At 36.0% G+C, this 24,485-nt stretch overlaps 1 protein-coding gene and 1 non-coding gene across 2 annotated transcripts; one reads left to right on the top strand and one right to left on the bottom strand.

The window, feature by feature from the left end:
* Positions 1-5,955: 5,955 nt before the first annotated feature.
* LOC112500789 (malonyl-coenzyme A:anthocyanin 3-O-glucoside-6''-O-malonyltransferase-like) lies at positions 5,956-7,317 on the bottom strand. Its single transcript, XM_025104373.1, has one exon. It carries the CDS (start codon positions 7,312-7,314, stop codon positions 5,956-5,958), a length of 1,359 nt encoding a protein of 452 aa, XP_024960141.1. The 5' UTR covers positions 7,315-7,317.
* A 14,164-nt stretch (positions 7,318-21,481) lies between these two features.
* LOC112503779 lies at positions 21,482-21,588 on the top strand. Its single transcript, XR_003068085.1, has one exon. It is a non-coding gene; the product is annotated as a small nucleolar RNA R71 (small nucleolar RNA).
* Positions 21,589-24,485: the final 2,897 nt, after the last annotated feature.

Genomic DNA, 24,485 nt, shown 5'->3' with positions numbered 1-24,485 from the left:
TAGGGATGAACGGGTTTAAGAGTTTTAAGAGTTTAAGAGTTTTTAAGAGTTTTAGCCAAATGCATTATAATATAGTATAGATATTAATTAATATGAACTGAAAATTAATTATTAATTATACATTAATATTATTTATAATAATTAATAATCATAAATTATTTTCATATTATTATTATTATTTTAGTCTATACTATATTATAAAACATTTGACAAAAACTCTTAAAAATGATTTTTTTATGTACGAAGTACTGTTTATTGATGTATATTACTTAAAATTTAAGATTACAAGTAAATTATGCATAAGTACAACTTATTAAAGTTTCATACTTGAATTCATCTAACTAACTGCAGATAAACATTATCAAATATTGGATAAACATCTCATTTTAAATATAAAAAATCTAAAATATATAATTATGATAATCATTGATAACTAACAGGATACTTAGTTATTATCTTTATAAAAAAAATTATATTATTAAAGATAAATTAAATTTCATTGTTATTAAATCTAAATTAAATTATAATTAAGAAAATTACATCAAAACACAAGAACTTTAAAAAGATTAATTTAATATTGATATCGATATTTTTTTTTTCAAAATTTTATGATATTTTTAAATTTATATTTTATTCAAAAATAAAAAAATGATCACTTTCTCAAAACCACATAAAACCAATGTTTACTTAAAGTTCAAAATTACAAGTAAATTATGCAAAAGTACAACTTATTAAAGCTCAATGTTTGAATTCATATAAACATAATCAAATAGAGAAAAAATATTTTATTTTAAAATATAAAATATAATTAAGATAATTATAGAGTTCTAACAAAATAATTAATTATTATCTTTATAAGAAAATTATATTGTTAAACCAAATATAAATTACTTCGTTATTGTACCTAAATTAAATTATCAAAAATTGAATAAAAAAAATTACACAAAAAAATGAGAAATTTTAAATAATTAATTTGATACTAATATCGATATATTTTTGTCTAATTTTTATGATATCTTCATACTTATATTTTATTCAAAAATAAAAACATCATCGTTTTTTATCAAAATCACAGCATAATACTATATTATAACATCGACTGAGATAAATAATAAAATAAAATATTAAAATCAAGATGTATCTCGCTGCATTGCACGAGTACCCTTCTAGTTATTATTAAATATAACCTAAATATCACAATTTTAATAATGTTTATATAACATAAACCTTGTAGTTATACTTATTTTGTTTCATATATAATATAAATGTGTTAAATAATTTAATTATTAAAAATACCTTTTGAAAAATTATTAATTAATTAAGATATATGAGGTATACCATTTTTATTCTTATTCTATATGTAATGGTTATTTAAAATCATAAATACTAGATTTTTTCTAAAATTCTAATATTACAATACATAATAATCAATTTAAGATTCTTTAAATCAATATATTATTTTTTTTTCCATCTTGTTTGTATTAATTAATATATTATATTATTAAGGATCTTTTTCCATTATAATTTGCAATATTATAATTGATAAAATTTTCAATATATCATTTTTGGTCATTTTACATTCTTATGAACTAGTTTTGCCGAACATGATTTGTTCATCTGTTAGCATATCATCCATCAACTAACTTATCAGCTATAGACTAGTTTATTAACTATTCGCCAAACATAGCCTTAATATAGCATTATCTCAAATGTATGGTATGTTAGGAATTGCATTTCTTCTAATTTTACCCCCGAGTCCTAAGCTCCCTTAATATGTCTTAATTTCACTTGCTTTATGTCTCATCATACGAACTTTCTCCTCTCACTAATTTATAATCATTTAGGAACTACTTAAGATGATATATATTCCCAAATTTTACAAGCTTATGGATCTTGAAAAACTAAAAATCTTCAAAAAAAAATCTCGATCTAAATAACGAGCCGAGAGTTATAACCCCAGAAGTTTAATATGAAAAAAGCTTACAAAATTGTTTACGATATGTTTATGTTGAGTTTACGAACCGGTTAAGACGATCTATATATCTAGATTTTATAAACTTGAACATTATGATAAAATAAGCAATCGCAAAAAACAATCATCACCAATCGAAGTTACGAGTCGAGAATTGATACATCCCAAAATTCACTAAGAAAACGGTTATGGCATTGTTCCTAATTTGTTTGCAAAATATTTACGATGAGTATACAAACTGGTTATGATGATCAAGATTTTCAAATTTTACGAGCTTCTAGATTAATGACAAAATAACCAATTTGAAAAAAAAAATCATCACAATTTGAGTTACGAAATTAAAAATTATTGTCCCCCAAAGTTCATGAAGAAAATGGCTACGAAATCATTTACGAACCAATACTGATGACCTAGATTTCAAAAATTTACCGACATGTATCGTAATTGTATGGAATGTCCTACTCATGCGGTCCTGCCCGAGCTTTCCAATCAACTAATCCCCTATTTCAGGGACAGTAGATCATAAAAGATAAGCAACTAAAAAAATTCGTCTCGATCTAACTCCTAAGTTTGTAGTCAGGAGTTAAGATCCCTCGATATTTACAAAGAAAATGGTTATGGCCACGAAATTATTTACGGTTAGTTTATAAACTGATTATAGTGACCGTGATTCCTAAGTCTTATGGCTTGTATATAATCATCAGTATACATATTCCATTCTTGTGATCAAATTCAAATTTTGAAGAAACCATAGGGACCACCAAATAACAATGTAATTCACTCTAAAATCAATCTATCATTTTTCAAAGGAGAATTTTATTTTAAATTTGACGTATAAAAAATGTTTTTGGTTTTCCCTTAAAAAGGAGAAAAGACATCACGTTACTACGTTTCAAAATTTAGCAGAAAAGAACAACGTAGTTTTAATATTTGAGTTTTTGCCCCAAACTATTTGAAATGGACTTTAGATTTAAAAATGGTAGTTGCAAATGGAGCAACCAATATGTTCGGAGTTACTACGTGTTGAAGAGACTTAATGTTCTGGGTCTTGCTAAAGAGAACCCAACCAATCGACTTGAATTATTGTATCACGAATGTCTGGCATGGCATTATTTTAGAAGAAAGTAACCATAAACAGTTGTTCCAAACTTATAGGAAATTGATACACTAAAAGGAAAGTATTAGGGCCTCAAACCACACGCGAGTTTACGTGTCTTTCTTTACCTGTTGCATGCAAATATATCTATGAGTCCTTTATTGCAGCGTTATTCATGTATTGTTATGTCAATATATTATGATTCGATGGAAATGAAGATGTTATGATTGTATGTTTGTGCTCAAAATTTCTCTTGTTGGTACTATGTCAAGAGTCATTGACTCATAGAATGGGAGTCAGGTTCCATGGTATTATAATGGTTTATATGGGAGATGTCATCAGAATAAGACAAGTGTGTCTTGCAAGAAAATGTTATTCGTATGATCATCAAAAGAGGATTAGGTAGTGTAGGCAACGTCGTTACTGAAAAGCTGGTGGGACATGCTGCTAGATATGAGAAGGACGGAAACAATAGCAAGGATGACATAGGAAGAGTTTTAAGGTATTATACAGAAAGAAGGTCAACCTATGCCATGTTATAAGGCAGTTAGAAGAAGAATTCCTAAGATTGGAGCAAGGATTCATGAATTTACAAAGAAAGCAATATTTTCTAGCATCAAGGATGAGATATTTGGAGCTGAGTGATACATTTGGGGTATGAAAGACCATCATATGGAATTCATTGTGACTATGGGCCGGATGACATCCGAACAACAATAGATGCAGCATAGATGAGAGAGAGGTAAAAGAATTGCAAGGACAAGGAACGAAGTGACATGAAAACGAAGATGGAAGATAACGAACATTGTTCAAATAATTTAGATACCAACAATAACGGTAAAGACGACAAGAAGATGGAAACAATGGTACATATAAGTTTTTTGTAAAACAAAATCAGTGACATACAGGAGAGTGTAGATTGGGGAAGGTTGTTTGTGATGCTTGTGGGAAACCAAGTCATAGCACAAACGAGTGTAGGGTAAACAAGCGTCATTGCTATCACCATCAAGAATTAGGATATACTTCTCATAATTGCGAAAATGAAAAGATAATAAAGTAGTCGACAAAGCAGAGGGGAACGGAAAGATGTACCGAGACTCAACAAAGAGTCTTCCAAATGATAGTTGAGCAGATAAATTTTTTTTAATATCATGAAAGGTGCTACCGTGCCATTTTGTTGTGTGTGCAACCACATATATTTTAAAACTACAAGGGAACACAAGTTTCCCTATATAGAATTGGTTAGCAAGACTTTCTCGTCATCTCTGGTGCATGTTTGAATCTCATTTGTGTCATTTTTTAGTTTTTAGGTTTTAATCTCAAATGTATTTCGTTTTAAAAACACTTGCTATAAAAGACTCGAATATAAGACCTCACATAAAAAAACAAGAAACTAATTAATACTGATTTTATGAAAAAGTATTCATATCTTCATTTCTTAAAATCAAACTTTGTTGGAAAAAAATTTGGTAAGTTATATATTTAGTCTATACTATATTATAAAGTATTTGACAAAAACTCTTAAAAACAAATTTTTATGTATGAAATATTATTTATTGATACATATTACTTAAAATTCAATTGTACAAGTAAATTGTGCGTAAGTACAACTTATTAGAACTTTATTTTTGAATTCGTGTAACTAACTGCAAATAAACATAATTAAATACAAGATAAATATTTTATTTTCAATATAAAAAGTTAAAATATAATTARGATAATTATTGAGTTTTAACATAATACTTAATTATCATTCTTATAAAAATTATATTATTAAACAAAAATAAATTACTTTATTATTAAATCTAAATTAAATTATAATAAAAAATTGAATTAAAAATTATATAGAAAACGAGAACTATTAAATAATTAATTTAACACTAATATCGATACCTTTTTTTTTTCAAATTTATACTTTCTTTAAAAATAAAAATATTATCGTTTCATATTATATTAACAAAAAAATAAATAAAATAAAAAATTAAAATCTAAATATATCTCGTTTTATTTTATTATGCGAATATCTTTATAATAATAACAAACAAATGTGGAAAAGGTTAATCACTATAAGGATTCAATATGTGAAATGATGATGCCATAGTTTTCATGGACAGAAGACAAGGACATGATAATAAAAAAAAACAAGTGTGGTGGTAACTTCAATAATTGCAATATATTTCACAAATCATAATTTATTTATGGTGGTGAACATATATAATATAATATAATATAAAAAGACTTGTAATTTGTGTATGGTTGCCAAATTTAAGTGTTATTAAATAATCAAAAGGACGGCACAATCTAATAAATTTAGTATTATTAATTAAATACGTCCATCATATATTAATTTAGGGATTTATCACGGTCTTTTTAGATAATACATATAAAGGTTTAAAGAATGCAATACAAGAGAATATGAAAACGATCAAATTTATATGTATAATTTTACATTAATAATCGATAAAAAAAGTGGGAGGTCGACATGGCCAGTGATCTCACATTGCGTGAATCATATATGATTTTACACAAGAATTTAATGTAGAATCACATGTGATTTTACACAAGAATTTAACGTAGAATCACATATGATTTTATACAAGAATTTAATGTAGAATCACTTATGATTTTATACAAAAATTTAATGTAAAATCACATGTGATTAAACCGATTTTTATATACTTATTTGGTTACTATTCTTATATGAATCGGTAAAGGAGGATTTCGAGGTGGCCACGGTGGTAGTGGTGGTTTTCATGTGTGAATTTACACAAAGTCTTCTCATGAAAATCACACCGAACAATAACCACCCTAACTTTCATATAAAGAAAAACACAAAGTAAACATTCAACTTTCACAAGTAATCTCGCCAGAAAACGATGTAATGAATCTAAAGGTAGGCTTCCAATCCACCATGAAAGATATTAACGAAAGCCTCCATCTCCGTAGCCGAAAGGGACACACCGATCTCCAGATCCTCGGTCGATTCTTTGCAGGCACTCAGAGATATCGAATCATTATAATCTATCGAAATCGTTTCGTGCTTTCTCGGTTTCCCCCATCCGAAATCCAAGTCGTAAAAGTGGAGCCTTGGTGTCCCGGCAACCCCGATAATTGTCGTTGGCATGCCTTGCGACAGTAGCTCGTCCAACGGCCCTATATCTTTCACGACTCCATCTTTATCGGTCAAGATCTTATGCAGATTCTCTCCGAGCAATTTAGCAGCAGTCAAGAATCCTTCCTTTCCGTTCATCAAAAGTGCGGTTTTTGCCATCGCGATACACGGCACGACACAGTTCCCGAAATAGGCTGCGGGCAGCGGTGGATCCATACGTGCTCTACAATTTATGGTGAAACCAAATAGTTGTAGCTCATCGTTTCGTGATTTCGCAATGCAACTCCAGAAATAACCACATGCTACAGTAAAAGATGATACATATGCTAATGTTGGCAGTTGGGTAGAAACCCATTTCTTCAATCTATCGATAACAGTTCGTGTCAAGATCAACGTGACACGAACTTTATCGGTTGGTCCTGAAAGGCTCTGAGGTTGATACCCTTCGCAAAAAGTTTCAACCTTTGCGTTCTTTAGATAGCTTTCATCTAGTTTCGGGTAATTCACCACTCGATCAAAAAAAGGCAAAGTTCCATTGGCTAGAAACGACTCGTCTGAACCACATCTAGCGAACGATGTCCATGCCTTCAAGAAATAAAATCGAGTGCTAGCATCAGCAAGGAAATGGTGATTGGTCATTCCGATAGAGATCCCACAGTCAGGAAATAACGTCACTTGAACCGCGAAAACCGGGATTGTTACATGATCGGGTCCTTTAGCAGCTTTTGGCAGTTGAGGTATAAGATGATAAAACTTATCACAGTCTCGAGGATGGTTTCCCGTAAGATCGTTGAACTCAAGAGTACAGTCTGCGACCGTGAGCGCAACCGAGTCACCTTCAAGATAACGGATTTCAGGTTTTCGTGTAGGAGTAGGAAATACGATCAAGTTCCCCGCAAATGGGAAAAAATGTTGAAGGGTGATTGATAAGGATCGTTTAAGATTGGGAATGACAGTTTCAATGAAATGGGTTTTAGTGATGGGGAGGTCATAGAAGAAGAGATGGTGAACTGGATGGAAGGGTAGCCATGAGATGTCGAAGAAAGTCAGTGGCAGCGATCTGTCGTCTACGGTGGCTGGTGGTGGCGATACATCGGACTGTTCAAGAACAGTCAAGATGGGAAGGGAAGCCATGCTATTCAACTTGCGTCAATGTTCCAAAACGAGTGGAGTACGTAATATATAAGGATTAAGGAAAGGTTCCTTGTTTTTGCCGTAGCAGCTTCTTGTTGATTTAAATTAGAGTAAACTACAGACATGGTTTTGACGGATATAACCATTTTTTCTTTCTGTAGATTTCGAAAATAATTTTCAACATATATGTAACACCCTAATTTCACTCATAATATAGATTTGGTTTATAAGCTATTTAATTTTTACGAATCCGGCCTTAATTTTTTATCTATACTATTTTATAAAGTATTTGACAAAAATTCTTAATAACCATTTTTATATATGAAGTACTGTATATTGATGCATATTATTTAAAATTCAAGATTACAAGTAAATTACAAGTTATTAAAGCTCCATGTTTAAATTCGTGTGACTAATTGCGGATAAACATAATCAAATAGAGGATAAACATCTCATTTTAAAATATAAAAGATCTAAATATAATTAGGATAATTATCGAGTTCTAACTAAATAATTAATTATTATCTTTATAAGAAGATTATATATTAAACCAAATATAAATTGCTTCATTATTGAATCTAAATTAAATTATAATAAAAAAATTGAATTAAAAAATTACACAAAAAATAAAAAAATTTAATAGTTAGTTTGATACTAATATTGATATATTTTTGTCAAATTTTTATGATATCTTCAAATTTATATTTTATTCAAAAATAAAACATCATCGCTTTTTTAAAATTACATAAGATCATACTATAACATCGACTGAGATAAAAAATAAAATGAAATATTAAAATCAAAATATATATCGCTGCATTACGCGAGTACCCTTCTAATTTATCATAAAAAAACTCTTTTAGATACATAATTTTTTTTTATGGATTTGGTTCGTGAAGCAAACCACCATTCATTAATTTCTTTAAATTTAAAGGTATTTTTGTCTTTTATCATTTTTCTCCATTTAAATATCTTCTAACTAATTTTCATCTTGTTATTTTCTAGAGTAAACTACAAATTTGGTCCCTGTGGTTTATTGTTTGTAACATTTTTAGTCTTTATAGTTTCGAAATTACAGTTTCGCCACATGGTATATAAAAACGATCGGATTTTGTCACTCCCTTTAACAATCGTTAAAAGAACCCATTAAGTAAGGAGTATTTTAGATTTTTTTTAATTTTCCACACTTTTCTTTTAGAAATAAACTCTAAATAATTTATATTATATTTAATATATATATATATATATAGAGAGAGAGAGAGAGAGAGATATGAGTTATTATGCAACCCTTTATATTTGTACAACTAATACAAGTCAATCTCAACCGTTCATTTAATTTGATGAACATATGTGATTTTATAAAAGTTTTGATTGTTTCCTAATATAAAGTATTGATCATAATTAATGAACTTTAGTCATCTTATATAAATATTCAAATCATAATAAATGAACTCTCATCATTTACGTAAATATCTCAATTAATTGGGTTGCAAAGGTTGTACAAATGCACAAGGTTGTAAAAGAAATATACCCTATATATATGTATTTATGTATGTCTGCAACTTGTATCTTCACCGGAAAATCATCTTCGTCGGAAACTTCATCGACCGGTTCTCATCTCTATTCCCTCCCCTAATATATGTCCACCACACGTGCCCCCCCAAGTTTCACACCCTTTTTCGTACTTCTTTCCATCCTATCTTTTCATATCATCTCGTCGGCCATCTTCAACAACCAAAACCTTCCGTCTAGACCCAATTCTAAACACCAATATCAAAAATCAAACTCATATTCAAATCCAAATCCAAATCCAAATCCAAATCCAAATCCAAATCCAAGCACTATTACGGATCAATCCATATCTCAAGGAAAAGGAAAGTCTACTACACATTCAAATTTCATTTAGTATGTATTTCTATATTTAGTTGATTGATTGTGACTGTGCATTAATTTAGGCAATCATTTATCCTTTATGTTATTGTATTCCCTGTATAAATCCCCATTCTTGTTCAATAATATGAATTACTTATTCTCATATCCTCTATACCATTATATGGTATCAGAGCCTTCAATTTGCTCTCACGAGAAATCGATCCCAGCTTCTCTCTAATCAAAATTCTCATTCTTTGCAACCCAAGAAATGTCAAACACTATCATTCAGATCACATCAACCACTCACTTCCCTATCAAGCTCAATGCAAACAATTTTTCTGTCTGGAAGAAACAGATCCAATCGACACTCATTGGTTTGGATCTTGACAGCTTTATCAATAGGGAACATAAACCTCCACCAAAACTCATCACCGACAAAGATTCAAACAAACCAAACCTAGAATATACACGGTGGTTCCGGCAAGACCAAATCATTCTAAGCGCCATTCTTGGCAGTTGCGTCGATACAATCCAACCCATTTTGTCTTCAGCTGAAACCTCTCGCGAAGCATGGAAACGGCTAACCACCAGTTATGCCAGTACCTCTCACTCTAGAATTATCTCTCTAAAATCCAAACTTGCCAAGAACCCCAAAGGAAACCGATCTGTCGCTGAATTCCTCCACGACATGAAGTCAATTGCTGATGAACTCGCTCTTGTCCACAATCCTGTCGACGAGGAAGACCTGCTTATCCATATTCTCGGCCAACTAGGTGATGAATACAACATTGCTGCCCTAAAGGCTCGTGACACACTTATATCGTATCCCAAACTGTTTGATAATCTAGTTGACTTTGAAAGACAACTAGGCGACACAATGCCTTCCTCTCCTCCAATCATAAGTGTCAACTACACCCCACGAAGCAATGGTAGAACCAATTCCAAAAACCCTCAAGAAATGCAAAACCATCAATCTAGGTTCAACTATTCGGGACGTCAACAGTGGCCCAATTCCACTAATAATTCTGGTGGAAATCACCGAAAACACAGATCAGCTCATTGCCAATTCTGTAATATCCCGGGCCATGAAACCAAAGATTGTCGAAAACTCGCTCGATTCTTACGTGACAACAACGTTACACCACACCGATTCCCAATGCCAGCACTTCCAGACCTACTTCTTCATCCCCAACGTGGATGTTCGATACCGGAGCCTCACATCACTTTACTTCTGACAAATCCTCTCTTTACACACTCTCCGAGTATGGGGGGACCGGATGAAGTTATCCTTGGCGATGGTAAGCCTCTTTCCATATCTCACACTGGTAATGCACAACTATACACTTCCTCACGCCCACTCTCTTTATCTGATGTCTTATATGTTCCAAAACTTTGCAATAACCTTGTCTCGGTTGCTAAACTTTGTCAAACTTTCCCTATCATTTCCTTGTTAAGGATCTCAGCATGGGGGCCCGTCTAATATGGGGGAAGAATCATCTTGACATCTACCATGCCAATCTTCCTTCCACAACACAACTCAACTCCACTACAACCGTCTCGCTTCTTGATTGGCACCACAAACTCGGGCATCCATCCATTATGATTTTTAAATTTCTTGCACAATTCATAGGCCTTAAGTCATAGCTTCAAGATTTTCATTGTCATTCTTGTTCAATTAATAAAAGTCATAAAATACCCTTTGGTATCACTTCATTCACTACTTCAAAACCATTAGAACTTTTATACTCTGATGTGTGGGGACCAATTGAAAAATCCATTGATGGTTTCAATTATTATGTAATTTTTGTGGATTTCTACACCAAATATGTATAGGTATTTCCGATGAAACACAAGTTAGATATCAGAACACTTTTCCCACAGTTTAAAAACTTGGTTAAAAATATTTCCAAACTCCTTTGATCTCCACCTTTACTAACAATGGTGGTGAATATACAGGTCTCATTCCTTATCTACAAACCCATGGCATATCTCACTTTACCACCCCCCGCATACACCAAAACAAAATGGTATCGCTGAAAGACGCCACTGGTTCGGTTATATTTCACACCTCTAGACTTCATGAAATTGGGCCGAAAAGCAAGTATACAATATGGCCCAATGTCGTCTTTCCAAGTAATAAGTGGTACAAGTACCGAGTTATCGTCCACAGGGACTGTAGTCAAAGTTAGATTAGAGTCTAATGAAAGAGATGATTTCAGATGGCGATTTTGAAGACTTTTCTCTGATTTTAATATGATCCAAAACAAATTACAGAATATATAAAAGAAGCAAGGGTGTGAAACTTAAGTTGAGACCCAAACACGAATTCCAGCAGCCAATGCTATAAGAATGCTATAGCAAGCAGTGTTCCGAAACTAAGTTCCACCATCTATTTTAAAGGCATTCCTCTCGGACTTCACCATTTCACTATCTTATAGCTTTCCACCCATATCTCTATGTGGTGTCCGGACCGGGGATAGTGACACAATGGTGTTTTCAAAATATATGGATAAACAAATCCCTTTGTTAAAAATCACTCTCTCGAGCCGATTCCCATATCATTCGAGTTGGCATGTTCTTGATATTTCATCTCTGAATATATCACACTTTGACACTTTTGACAAGCGACCAACCCGTCGGGAGTTACGTTTTGAAAAACATAAATGACAAGTCTCCTTGTCGGCAACTTTCTCAAGTCTACCTCTTATGTCATCTAAGTTGACGTGCTTATTGATGGCTTATCTCTAAGTCCATCGCACTTTAACACTTTCAAGTGATCAACCCATCAAGAAGTGTGCTTGGTTTTATAAAAACTCGAATGAAACAATGGAACGTCGTTTTCAAAAACACTTAGCTACTATCGTTCGGTTTGAAAACTCACATTTTTGTCTCACACCCAAGCTATAAAAGCTTAGCTACTCATAACGGAAAGTAAAAAATAAATGACGGAAAGTAAAGACATAAATGTAAATTGCGTAAARTAAATAACGAGAAARTAAATGACGGGAAARTAWATAACGAKAAAATAAATTGCGAGAACGTAAATGACAAGAAAATAAATTGCGRAAAGTAAATGACGGAATGTAAAWGACAATAATCGTAAAGGAACGTAAAATAAAGAGCGGAAAATGAAAGACGAGAAATTAAAGAAGAAAACTCAAAAACTCAARAACTTGRAAATTTTTCTSAAAAGCTCTCAAAATCAGCTCTCACTAGCTGATTTTGATTCTTAAGATATGATATGAGATGTTTAAACAAGTGCCCAAGCACTCCTATTTATACAAAGAGTCTTGCATAAAACAACAAAACTATTACCTATAAGTAAATGACCAAAGATTAATACAAAAAGGAATCCTATGCATAAGATAATCMCTTGGTCCAAAAATTCCCAGATTACTAAAATCTTCCAGCTGTCATCTGGCTGTCTTCCAATCAGCATCCAAAAATCAGCAGCTTAATCRTTAAGCCCTTGCCAAACCGCGTATGTAACAGGTGGTTGCTGCTGCAGTGCTGTAGCATTAGGCTGTTTTACAAAAGATTTTCCGTTAGCTTAAATTTTGATGTCCCAACAAGTAAAACCACAATATTTTAGCTCCATAAAAAAATATAAAGAAATAAATTAAAATGACTCAAAGTGGGAACGAAAGACAACTAATTTTAACTAGAAAGACGTAAAACGGATGCATTATATGTTGAATTCTCAACACATATCACACCCCCAAACTTAAACCGTTGCTTGTCCCCAAGCAACCAAAAGACAAATATAAAGACTTAATTTACACAAAAATCTGCATGATCAAGGCATTAAGTGCCAACCCAACAAGAGTTATACATACATGAGGTTCATAGCTTTTCATAATTCCTAGATGAGTTTATTCAAAACCAAACCATTTTATGTGAACCATAGGCTAGCATTCATTTTTCTTTGTTAGTTCAAACACAACCACACATAGGATCAATAGGGCTTAAAAAGGTTAACTCTCTTTGGCGTTTCTTTTTCTCCCATTGCCTTTTTTCATTTATACTCCACATATGAATTTTTTCAACTTTTTGGGCACTTTGGCCTCTTTTGCTTGGAGTGTGCACATAGCCCCTACGGGAATTTTTAGTGTGCTATTTTGAAACACAAAGCCCCTATGGGACTTTTATTGTGTTTATCTAAACCCTTTTGGTGATAAGGAGTCAACTTAGAGCTTTGCTCTTTGGTATTGACACATAGCCTCATATAAACTCTTCCCCCAAACTTGAATTTGACAATGTCCTCATTGGCGTTTGATGGGGTAGGAATTGTGTGAAAGGGTGCAAAAGGCTTAATATGAGTATAGAAAAGAAGGCCTAAATCATTTCTTATTATGAGTTGTGTGATCAAAATATTTTCCCAAAAAGTGGTTTGCTAGTTCTAGTTTTGAACAAAGTGATTCGGGTGAATGTCAAGGAATCCGCAAAATTACTCAAGCTATGAACTCATGCGCATAGGACTCATCCTAAGTGATCACGCATGAAAAGAAATCTAAAAAAAACTAGTAAAAACTATTCCCAACTCAAGTAAATAAAATATGGAGACTAAAGTATGTGATAGAACCTGCCCTACTCCGACGGAGTAGGCTGTGTGCACCGAACAGCCGCGTCGAGCTCTGTCTTTAGCCTTGCATTTTCCTTCTTGTAGCGTGTCAACTTTTTCTGCAGATTCTCGATGGTACTCCCACCTCGTTTCTCCAGCTCCTCAATCGTACCACTTGTTCCTTTTTTCAGCTCCTTTTTGAGTTTCTTAAGTCTTTTCTTGGTCTGTTTTTCATTTTTCTTCAACTTTGCCATAAACTCAGCTTGCATTGCATCCATCTTCTCGACCATCTCAGTCCGATGGTCCATCAAACTGTCCATCACACTACTGCCCTGTGCAAATAAATCTTCCAGAACCCGTCCAATTCCCGTGTGTTCCCTGCCTCGGTCACCTCTTTCTCGGAGCCGTGAGACTGCTTTCATATCGATCGACCATTTTTCCTCACTTTCCTTGATTACCAAATCGTCTATATACCGAGGCACTCCCTTTTTCAACAACAGTTTGCTTAGTACGCCTGGGAAAAACAATTTCCCTTGATTCCTCCTTGCACAATAGAGGATTGCCTTTTCAATGACCTCTCCCACATTAATAGATTTCCTCATGATGACACAATACAGTAAAATAATTCTCTCCACCAATACGGAACTGTCGTGAGTGGTAGGGTAGAGAGAATGTCGAACAAAGTTCATCCAAACGTTTGCGTTGGGCATTAAGTTGGAAGCCCTAAAAGATCTCACCATGTAATTGTTGTGTGAGTCCCATGTGGCTCCGGGCTTGCCTAACTCTCGACCAATTTCCTCTAATTTCACTTGGGAGGCCGTGAGGGAGAGGGTACCAAAATCTGTGTATTTCGGGGGTGAGAGGCCCAAAAATCTGTTTATGGCCTTAGCCGAAAAACTGACCTTAACACCCCTTACTTTGAGTTTGGTGGTGCTAAAAACACACGCCTCTGCGTAAAATTCTCTTACCAATGTTAAATTGAAGGAATTCTTGACTTCACACAATGTTTGCCAACCCTGTTTGTCAATGACTTCCTGTATAAAACCAAACTCCTTGATGCTTCGTTGATCAAACCCTTTATCAGGCAACGCTTTCTTATTTTTAAATTTGTCAAACATATCACGTGCCTTGTTGGAACTGAACCCTTCAAAAGGCATCTGGGGCCTTGTAATGGTTGTAGGTTTAGGCGTGGATTTGACCCCAGATGGGCCTGTTGGCTCGGTCTGTATTGAGGATCCCTTTCGGGGTGATTTGCGTGGTGGTTCCGAAGATGTAGGAGTCTGGTTGGTCCATTTTCTTGAGGGCTGTCTTTCCATAGGTTTGGATTTCTTTGCGAAGACTCGCCCTAGGCCTTTTCTTTTCTTAGTGGGTATAGATGTCCTACCCCTAAGATCAGCTTCTAAGTCAATCTCCCATGTTGGGAACTCAGTGTTGTCCTCCCCAACCAAATGTGTACCAACAAACTGAAGGTGGTATTCAACTGGCTGTGCACAGTGATCAAACTCTACAAATCCTTCCTCAACAGGATGTGAATTATGCTCACACTCAATGTTCTCCTCAACAGTGTGAGGAGTAGAGTGGTTGATTACAGTGTGTTCAGGCAAGTGGGTGCAAGGCTGATCATACCAAGTCAAACGATAGACTTTGGCTTCATTCAAACAAGTGGGTGATGGTTTCGAAATGGCCATCAAATCATCTTCCTCCACAGAGGAATCGGAGGTTGTAAGGCCCTCTAATAAGGAATTAGGGCTGAAATTAAGGTTTACCTCAGGACCCAATTTAGGGTTTGCACCCGCTGTGAAGGGTGTCGGAGTGGTGTCGGCGATGGTAGGTGGAGGCGAAGGTTGAACGTCGATGGCAGGAGGTGGTGATGTGGGCGTAGCGACGGCGGCGAGCGACGGAGATGGAGGCGAAGGTTCATCGACAGTCGGGTGTGGTGGAGGTCACCTAGGTGCTCGCCTAACCTTAGGCGAAGAGTCGGCGATGAGAGGAGTAACTATCGGCAGGCGTGGTGATGATGGTGAAGCGGGTGGAGATTCCGATGGACTGTTGGTGGTGAGGTCCATCCATTCAGGCTCTTGCATCTGTCGTGAAGTAGAGGTGGTGGCTCGCCGGCGGTTGCTCCTTCGTATCGGCGGTGGGGGTGGGTCGCGCAAGACCAGTTTCTTCGATCGAGCCATGGGGTGATTCACACAGTGAGTTAGAGGAAATGTTCGGGGGGGGGCGATGAAGGTTTGGTGGGGAAAAGAGTTTGGATTTGATGGAGCCGGTGTTGATAGGCCGGCGGTGGTGATGATGGTTTTTGAAGAACTGAAAGGTCTCATCTCAATTAAAGTTTTTTGTTTCTTTCTCTTTGAAAAGTGACGGTTAAGTGAAGAACCAGTGGATAAAATGGTTGCATGGAGATTAAAAACTTTCATCATTTTGGGGGGAGTGGGTGGTTCTTGCATAGGAGACAAAAATTTGAAAAGAAAAGGCTGACAAATTTTTCTGATTTTTCAGCCTGCTGCTGATGTCACTGTACTCTCTATGACTTTCATTATTTTGTCTTTACCCACTTCTCAAGTGATCTCTGGACCAGAATGCTATAGCAATCAGCAAAGCAATCAACTTTTCTCACAACATTTTCGATATTATCCTGCACATTAACAAACTAATAACACATAACTGCTCTTAATAAAAAAAAAAATAATAAAAATAAAAAATGATAGAAATAAAAAGGAGACTTATTTACAAACACCTTTGGACTGCACAGAGTCCATAGAACACAATCATCTAAGGTGTAACCCACTTCTCAGAGCACAACTCTGGGAGTGATACAGCTTCATGAAATGTCTTAACACGTTGCCCATTCACCTTGAACACAGAGTTTTCCTCCGGATTAATGAGGTTAACTGCTCCATAAGGGTAGACTTTCTGAATGACAAAGGGTCCAGACCACCTAGACTTGAGCTTTCCCGGGAATAGTTTCAACCTAGAGTTAAATAAGAGGACTTTTTGACCTTCTTTCAACTCCCGGTGTTGGATCCTATGATCATGCCATTTTTTTGTTTTTTCTTTATAAAGCTTGGCATTTTCATAAGACATTTGTCTTTGCTCTTCCATTTCACAAAGTTGAAACTTTCTTTTATTTATGGTCTCATCCAAAGACATATTGAGCTCCTTGATAGCCCAATAAGCTTTGTGCTCAAGTTCTAGGGGTAAATGGCATGCTTTTCCGTAGACAAGCTTATATGGAGACATACCGATTGGTGTTTTGAAAGCGGTACGGTATGCCCACAAAGCATCATCTAATTTGAATGCCCAATCCTTCCTATTGGGTTTGACCACTTTTTCCAAAATGCTTTTGATTTCCCTGTTAGAAAGCTCTGCCAAACCATTAGTTTGTGGGTGATAGGCCGTGGCAATTCTGTGGTTAACATTGTATTTTTCAAGGACTCCTTTTAATAGATTGTTCACAAAGTGAGTACCCTCGTCACTAATTAGTGTCCGAGGGGTGCCGAAACGTGTGAAAATCTGTTTTTGGAGGAACTTAACCACAGTTTTTGCGTCATTTGACACACATGCCATGGCCTCCACCCATTTGGAAACGTAGTCAACAGCCACAAGAATATATTGGCAATTATTTGACGAAGGGAAAGGACCCATGAAGTCTATTTCCCAAACATCAAACAATTCAACTTCGAGTATCCCGTTTAATGGCATTTCATTTCTTTTGGAAATGGAGCCACTCCGTTGACACTCGTTGCACCTTTGTGCAAAGTTGTGGGAATCTTTGAAAATAGTTGGCCAATAAAAACCGGACTGTAAAACCTTGGCTGCAGTTCTTTGGCCTCCAAAATGGCCTCCGTATGGTGCATGATGTCATTGTTGTAGGATGGTTGCCGCTTCAGATTCGGGCACACATCTTCTCAAAATCTGATCTGCACCAAGCYTAAACAAAAATGGTTCATCCCATAGGTAAGATTTAGCATCATGAAAGAATTTTTTCAACATGTGGCTTGTGTAATCAGAGGGTTTTATTCCACAGGCCAAGAAATTAGCTATATCTGCAAACCAAGGTGTTTTCGGTTGGTCAATCAAGAGGATTCTTTCATCGGAAAAAGTGTCATTAATGTCCATTCCTCCTTTCTCGGGTTCTTCCAACCTAGACAAATGGTCTGCAACCTGATTCTCTACCCCCTTTCTATCCAGAATCTCTAAGTCAAACTCTTGTAACAAAAGCACCCATCTTATCAGCCTAGGTTTTGCATCTTTCTTTGAGATTAGGTACTTGATGGTTGAGTGGTCGGTATGCACAATGACTTTTGTTCCCATCAAGTAGGACCTAAATCTCTCAAATGCAAAAACAATGGCTAACAACTCCTTCTCAGTTGTAGTGTAATTAATTTGTGCTTCATTCAAGATCTTACCTGCGTAGTAGATTGAATGAAACACCCTGTCTTTTCTTTGTCCTAGTACTACACCTACCGCCCAATCACTAGTGTCACACATGATCTCAAAAGGTTTGTTCCAATCTGGGGCAACTACCACTGGTGCGGTAACCAAAGCTTTTTTCAAAGTTTTGAATGCATTTCTGCATTCATCATTAAAATTGAATTTTTGGTCATGCTGGAGGAGTAAACAAAGAGGTTTTGAAATCTTTGAAAAATCTTTGATAAACTTTCTATAAAATCCGGCATGTCCCAAAAAGCTTCTGATTCCCTTAACCGTGGTCGGTTCGGGTAGTTTTTCTATTACCTCAAGCTTTGCCTTATCTACCTCAACCCCTCTTCTTGAAATCAAATGTCCAAGAACAATTCCTTCTTTGACCATGAAATGACATTTCTCCCAGTTAAGGACCAAGTCTGTTTCCTCACACCTTTCCAAGCTTTTTTTTAAATTATTTAAACAATTATCAAATGATGATCCATACACAGAAAAATCATCCATAAATATTTCAATGGATTTTTCAAGCATATCAGAAAAGATGGACATCATGCATCTTTGAAAGGTGGTCGGAGCATTACAAAGTCCAAATGGCATTCTTCTGAAAGCAAAGGTGCCATAGGAACAAGTAAAAGTGGTTTTCTCTTGGTCTTCCGGAGAAATGGCTATTTGATTGTATCCTGAATATCCATCCAAGAAACAGTAGAACTTCTTTCCAGCTAGCCTATCCAGCATTTGGTCAATGAAGGGCAGTGGAAAATGGTCTTTTTGGGTAGCTTTGTTCAGTCTCCTGTAGTCTATACATATTCTCCAACCGAAGACCACTCTAGTAGGGATAAGTTCATTTTTGTCATTCGTGATGACTGTGAACCCTCCCTTTTTAGGAACACATTGGACCGGACTAACCCAAGAACTACTGGCAATCGGGAAAATAATTCCAGTATCTAACCATTTTAAAATCTCCTTTTTGACTACTTCTTTCATAACTGGGTTTAGCCTTCGTTGGGGTTCTATGGAAGTGAAATTTCTATCTTCTAGGATGATCTTGTGTTGACAAATAGAGGGAATAATCCCTTTTAAGTCAGCAATGGTCCATCCTAAGGCTTTCTTATGTAATTTCAACATTTCCACAAGTTTCTTTTCTTGATGCTCTTCTAGGGTAGATGAGATAATGACAGGCAATTTGCCTTCTTCTCCTAGAAAAGCATACTTTAGATGGGATGGGAGTTGTTTCAACTCCAAATCAGGTGGTGATTCTACGGACGGGGTGAAGTCTTTTTGCTCATTGTTTTCTAACAGCTCAAATGCTGCAGCATCCACTGGGACAACATCAGTTCCTAATTCCTCTCTCTCCTCAGTACTTTTCTCTTCTAATTCCTCATCATGTTCTCCTTCCAACTTAAGGTTCTTAAAAATTCCTTCTTCCAAACACATCTCCTCTATCTCATATATTCTTGAACACTCTTCCAAGTAATCAGGGTACTTTAGAGAGTTGAAGACATTAAAGGTGAATTTTTGGTCCTGTAGTCTCATGGTCAACTCTCCTTTCTGGACATCTATCAAAGTTCTTCTGGTGGCTAGGAATGGTCTCCCTAGAATTATAGGAATGTCCTTATCAGCCTCAAAGTCTAAGATGATAAAATCTGCCGGAAAWATRAACTTRTCAACTTGCACTAACACATCCTCAATCTTTCCCTTAGGGTATGCAATGGACTTATTGGCCAATTGGAGTGTGACGGTGGTAGGTCTAGCCTCTCCTATGCCTAAGGTGTTGAAGACAGATAAAGGCATGAGGTTAATACTAGCTCCTAAATCACATAGGGCTTTCCCTATCTCCTTCCCTCCTATTGAACAAGGAATGGTAAAACTCCCTGGATCTTTCAGCTTAGGGGGTATTCTATTGGTCAAAAGTGCACTACATCCTTCGGTTAGAGCTACAGTCTCATATTCAGTTAACTTCTTCTTCTTGCTTAGGATGTCCTTCARAAACTTGGCATAACTAGGCATTTGCTCAATTGCCTCAACAAGTGGGATGTTGATGTGCAATTCCTTAAACACATCCAAGAATTTCTTAAATTGCAGTTCCTCTTTCTGATTCCTTAACCTTTGGGAGTAAGGAACATAAGGAGGTACTGGTTTTATTACATTCTTACTTGGATGAGTTGAGCAAGACGGGTCTTGAATGCCTTGGGTCTTTGTGGTGCCCTTCGGAGGTTCATATGAACTGTGAACATCAAGCTTAGTGGTCTCTAAAACCTCAGTTTCTTTTGACTTTTCTAGAGCATTCTTAGGAAAGAGTAATGGAAAGTCTGATCTAGGAGGGACAGAAGTGGTGGTCTCTAATGCCTGTTTCTCTAAGGGTAGGACCGGGCTTTCTTTGGCAGGAACCAATGCTGTAGCATCAGYTTCTGTCAAAATTGGTGCACTATCTTTGGGCACTTTTTCTTTCAACTCCTTCCCACTCCTAAGAGTCACTACTTTCACATGTTCTTTACCTAAGTCTCTAGGGACTTCTGTATTACTGGGCAAGGTTCCATGGGCTCGACTATTCTGGTTAAGCGCGAGTTGACTGACTTAAGTCTCTAAATTCCTGATGGCCGCACTTTGTTGATTTATTAAAGCTTGGTTTTATGCTTGTGCTTGTGCAAAAAGTCCTTTAATCATTGCTTCCAAAGAGGATGATTCTGACTATGGAGGAGGTTTGTTCTGGAAAGGTGGCTATGAGTGTTGAAAACCTTGTTGGTGATTCTGAGTGTTAGAACTATTTCCATGATGTTGCGGTTGGAAATTAGAAGTTTCTTGTTGCTTATGGACTGGTGGGTTTAAACTGGGACTGGTCCAAGAAAAGTTCGGGTGCTGTTTCCAACTGGCATTGTATGAGTTAGAGTAGGGATTAGATCTATTTTGAACATAATTTACTGATTCAGAATTATGAGAACAATGTTCATATGAATGATCCCCACCACAGCACACACACATTGCACAGATAGGACTGTTGGAACAGATGTGTTAGCAGCTTGTTGTACTCCCTGACCAGAAGTTAAATTTTTCAATAAATTGGTCATGGAAGTGAGCTGAGTTGTTAATGCAGTGTATGCATCCACCTCATGTATTCCCGCAGTCTTTTTCTGTGTCTGGGCACGTGGGTCAGTCCAATGCCCATTGTTTGCTGAAATCTTTTCTAGGATCTCGTATCCTTCATTGTAGGTCATAGCTGTAAAGACTCCGCCCGCAGTCGCATCGAGCATTTGTTTTGCCATGGGATTTAACCCATTGTAAAACGTCTCGAGTTGAATACAGTACGGAATGCCATGGTGTGGGCATTTCCTCAACAACTCGTTAAACCTTTCCCACGCATCAGGAACAGCCTCATCGTCCATTTGTTTGAAAAGACAAATCTCATTTCTGGACTTAGCGTTCCTTGTCGGTGGGAAATATTTTCGCAAAAAAATTTCCGCCATGTTACTCCATGACGGCACAGATCCTGGTGTTAAAGAGTTAAACCATGCTTTTGCCNCGTCATTTGACACTCCTGGGATCAGGAAGGCATCTGTGATTTCCATGAAAGACTTTAAGTGAGAATGTGGGTCCTCTGAGGGCAGTCCAGCAAATTGACCGTTGGTCTATAACATGTGAAACATGATTGGTTTTAGCTCGAAATGGAGAACGGTCATATGTGGTCTGACTATCCCAGAATTTAACTGCTCAAAATCCGGGATAGCGTAGTCCATGATCCTTCCATTCTTGGAATTTGCCAGATTAATGATATTTGGAGTTTGTGCCCTTAGGTGTTCAGTAGGATCTGATTCGGTGTCCAAATTATTATCATTCTCATTATGTGGGTTTCCATGGTGAAAGTTTTGGAATGGTGGTATTTGCCCAAAAATTGGCGGTTGGTTTTCCAAAATTTGTGTTCCCGGATTGTTGGGAGCAGGTAACTCCATGTTGGGAGGGAGTAGAGCCTGAAACGCTCTATGAGCCCTCCTTCTATGTTGAAACGTCCTCTCAATGTCTGGATCAAATTCGAAAAATTCACCACAACGCGTTCTTGGCATACACCACTTTTAAAAACAATTCAAACGGAACAAGAAAAATCAAACCTTTTACTTTACTCAAAATAAAACTTTAGCGGAGCAATCCCCGGCAGCGGTGCCAAAAACTTGGTTCGGTTATATTTCACACCTCTAGACTTAATGAAATTGGGCCGAAAAGCAAGTATACAATACGGCCCAATGTCGTCTTTCCAAGTAATAAGTGGTACAAGTACCGAGTTATCGTCCACAGGGACTGTAGCCAAAGTTAGATTAGAGTCTAATGAAAGATATGATTTCAGATGGCGATTTTGAAGACTTTTCTCTGATTTTAATATGATCCAAAACAAATTGCAGAATATATAAAAGAAACAAGGGTGTGAAACTTAAGGTGAGACCCAAACACGAATTCCAGCAGCCAATGCTATAGGAATGCTATAGCAAGCAGTGTTCCGAAACTAAGTTCCACCATCTATTTTGAAGGCATTCCTCTCGGACTTCACCATTTCACTATCTTATAGCTTTCCACCCATATCTCTATGTGGTGTCCAGACCGGGGATAGTGACACAATGGTGTTTTCAAAATATATGGATAAACAAATCCCTTTGTTAAAAATCACTCTCTCGAGCCGATTCCCATATCATTCGAGTTGGCGTGGTCTTGATATTTCATCTCTGAATATATCACACTTTGACACTTTTGACAAGCGACCAACCCGTCGGGAGTTACGTTTTGAAAAACATAAATGACAAGTCTCCTTGTCGGCAACTTTCTCAAGTCTACCTCTTATGTCATCCAAGTTGACGTGCTTATTGATGGCTTATCTCTAAGTCCATCGCACTTTAACAGTTTCAAGTGATCAACCCGTCAAGAAGTGTGCTTGGTTTTATAAAAACTCGAATGAAACAATGGAACGTCGTTTTCAAAAACACTTAGCTACTATCGTTCGGTTTGAAAACTCACATTTTTGTCTCACACCCAAGCTATAAAAGCTTAGCTACTCATAACGGAAAGTAAAAAATAAATGACGGAAAGTAAAGACATAAATGTAAATTGCGTAAARTAAATAACGAGAAARTAAATGACGGGAAARTAWATAACGAKAAAATAAATTGCGAGAACGTAAATGACAAGAAAATAAATTGCGRAAAGTAAATGACGGAATGTAAAWGACAATAATCGTAAAGGAACGTAAAATAAAGAGCGGAAAATGAAAGACGAGAAATTAAAGAAGAAAACTCAAAAACTCAARAACTTGRAAATTTTTCTSAAAAGCTCTCAAAATCAGCTCTCACTAGCTGATTTTGATTCTTAAGATATGATATGAGATGTTTAAACAAGTGCCCAAGCACTCCTATTTATACAAAGAGTCTTGCATAAAACAACAAAACTATTACCTATAAGTAAATGACCAAAGATTAATACAAAAAGGAATCCTATGCATAAGATAATCMCTTGGTCCAAAAATTCCCAGATTACTAAAATCTTCCAGCTGTCATCTGGCTGTCTTCCAATCAGCATCCAAAAATCAGCAGCTTAATCGTTAAGCCCTTGCCAAACCGCGTATGTAACAGGTGGTTGCTGCTGCAGTGCTGTAGCATTAGGCTGTTTTACAAAAGATTTTCCGTTAGCTTAAATTTTGATGTCCCAACAAGTAAAACCACAATATTTTAGCTGCATAAAAAAATATAAAGAAATAAATTAAAATGACTCAAAGTGGGAACGAAAGACAACTAATTTTAACTAGAAAGACGTAAAACAGATGCATTATGTGTTGAATTCTCAACACATATCACGCCACCATCATATCGTTGAAACAGGTTTAGCACTACTCCATTATGCTCACCTTCTGTTCCAGTTCTGGTCCCATGCCTTCCAAACCGTCGTCTATCTAATTAATACACTTCCGACACCAATTCTAAATTCCAAAAGCCCATACGGTATTATCTATGGAAAACCACCAACATACACCAAACTCAAGTCGTTCGGATGCCTTTGCTATCCATGGCTCAAACCGTATGCAAAATCAAAACTCCACCCAAAATCAACGCCATGCATTTTTTTAGGTTATTCTTCTTCAAAATCTGCCTACAAGTGCTATGACTTATCTTCCCACCGCCTATTCCACTCGAGACATATTCAATTCATTGAACATCTATATCCATGCATGTCCAAAAAAGCCACCAAATCATCCTTACCCACTGTTGACCAATTCCTTCATTATAACTCATATACCTTCACCAACCCTCCAAATCAAAATCACCCCATGACCCACACC

This window comes from Cynara cardunculus (genome assembly GCF_001531365.2).
Source record: "Cynara cardunculus var. scolymus isolate 2C chromosome LG 1, CcrdV1, whole genome shotgun sequence".
NCBI lineage: Eukaryota > Viridiplantae > Streptophyta > Magnoliopsida > Asterales > Asteraceae > Cynara > Cynara cardunculus.
Note: the sequence above shows the minus strand (reverse complement) of the source record. Positions and strands in the feature narration are given on the sequence as shown.

Excerpts from the sequence above, each read along its gene's own strand:
- LOC112500789 (XM_025104373.1), bottom strand. The coding sequence starts at position 7,314 with ATGGCTTCCCTTCCCATCTTGACTGTTCTTGAACAGTCCGATGTATCG.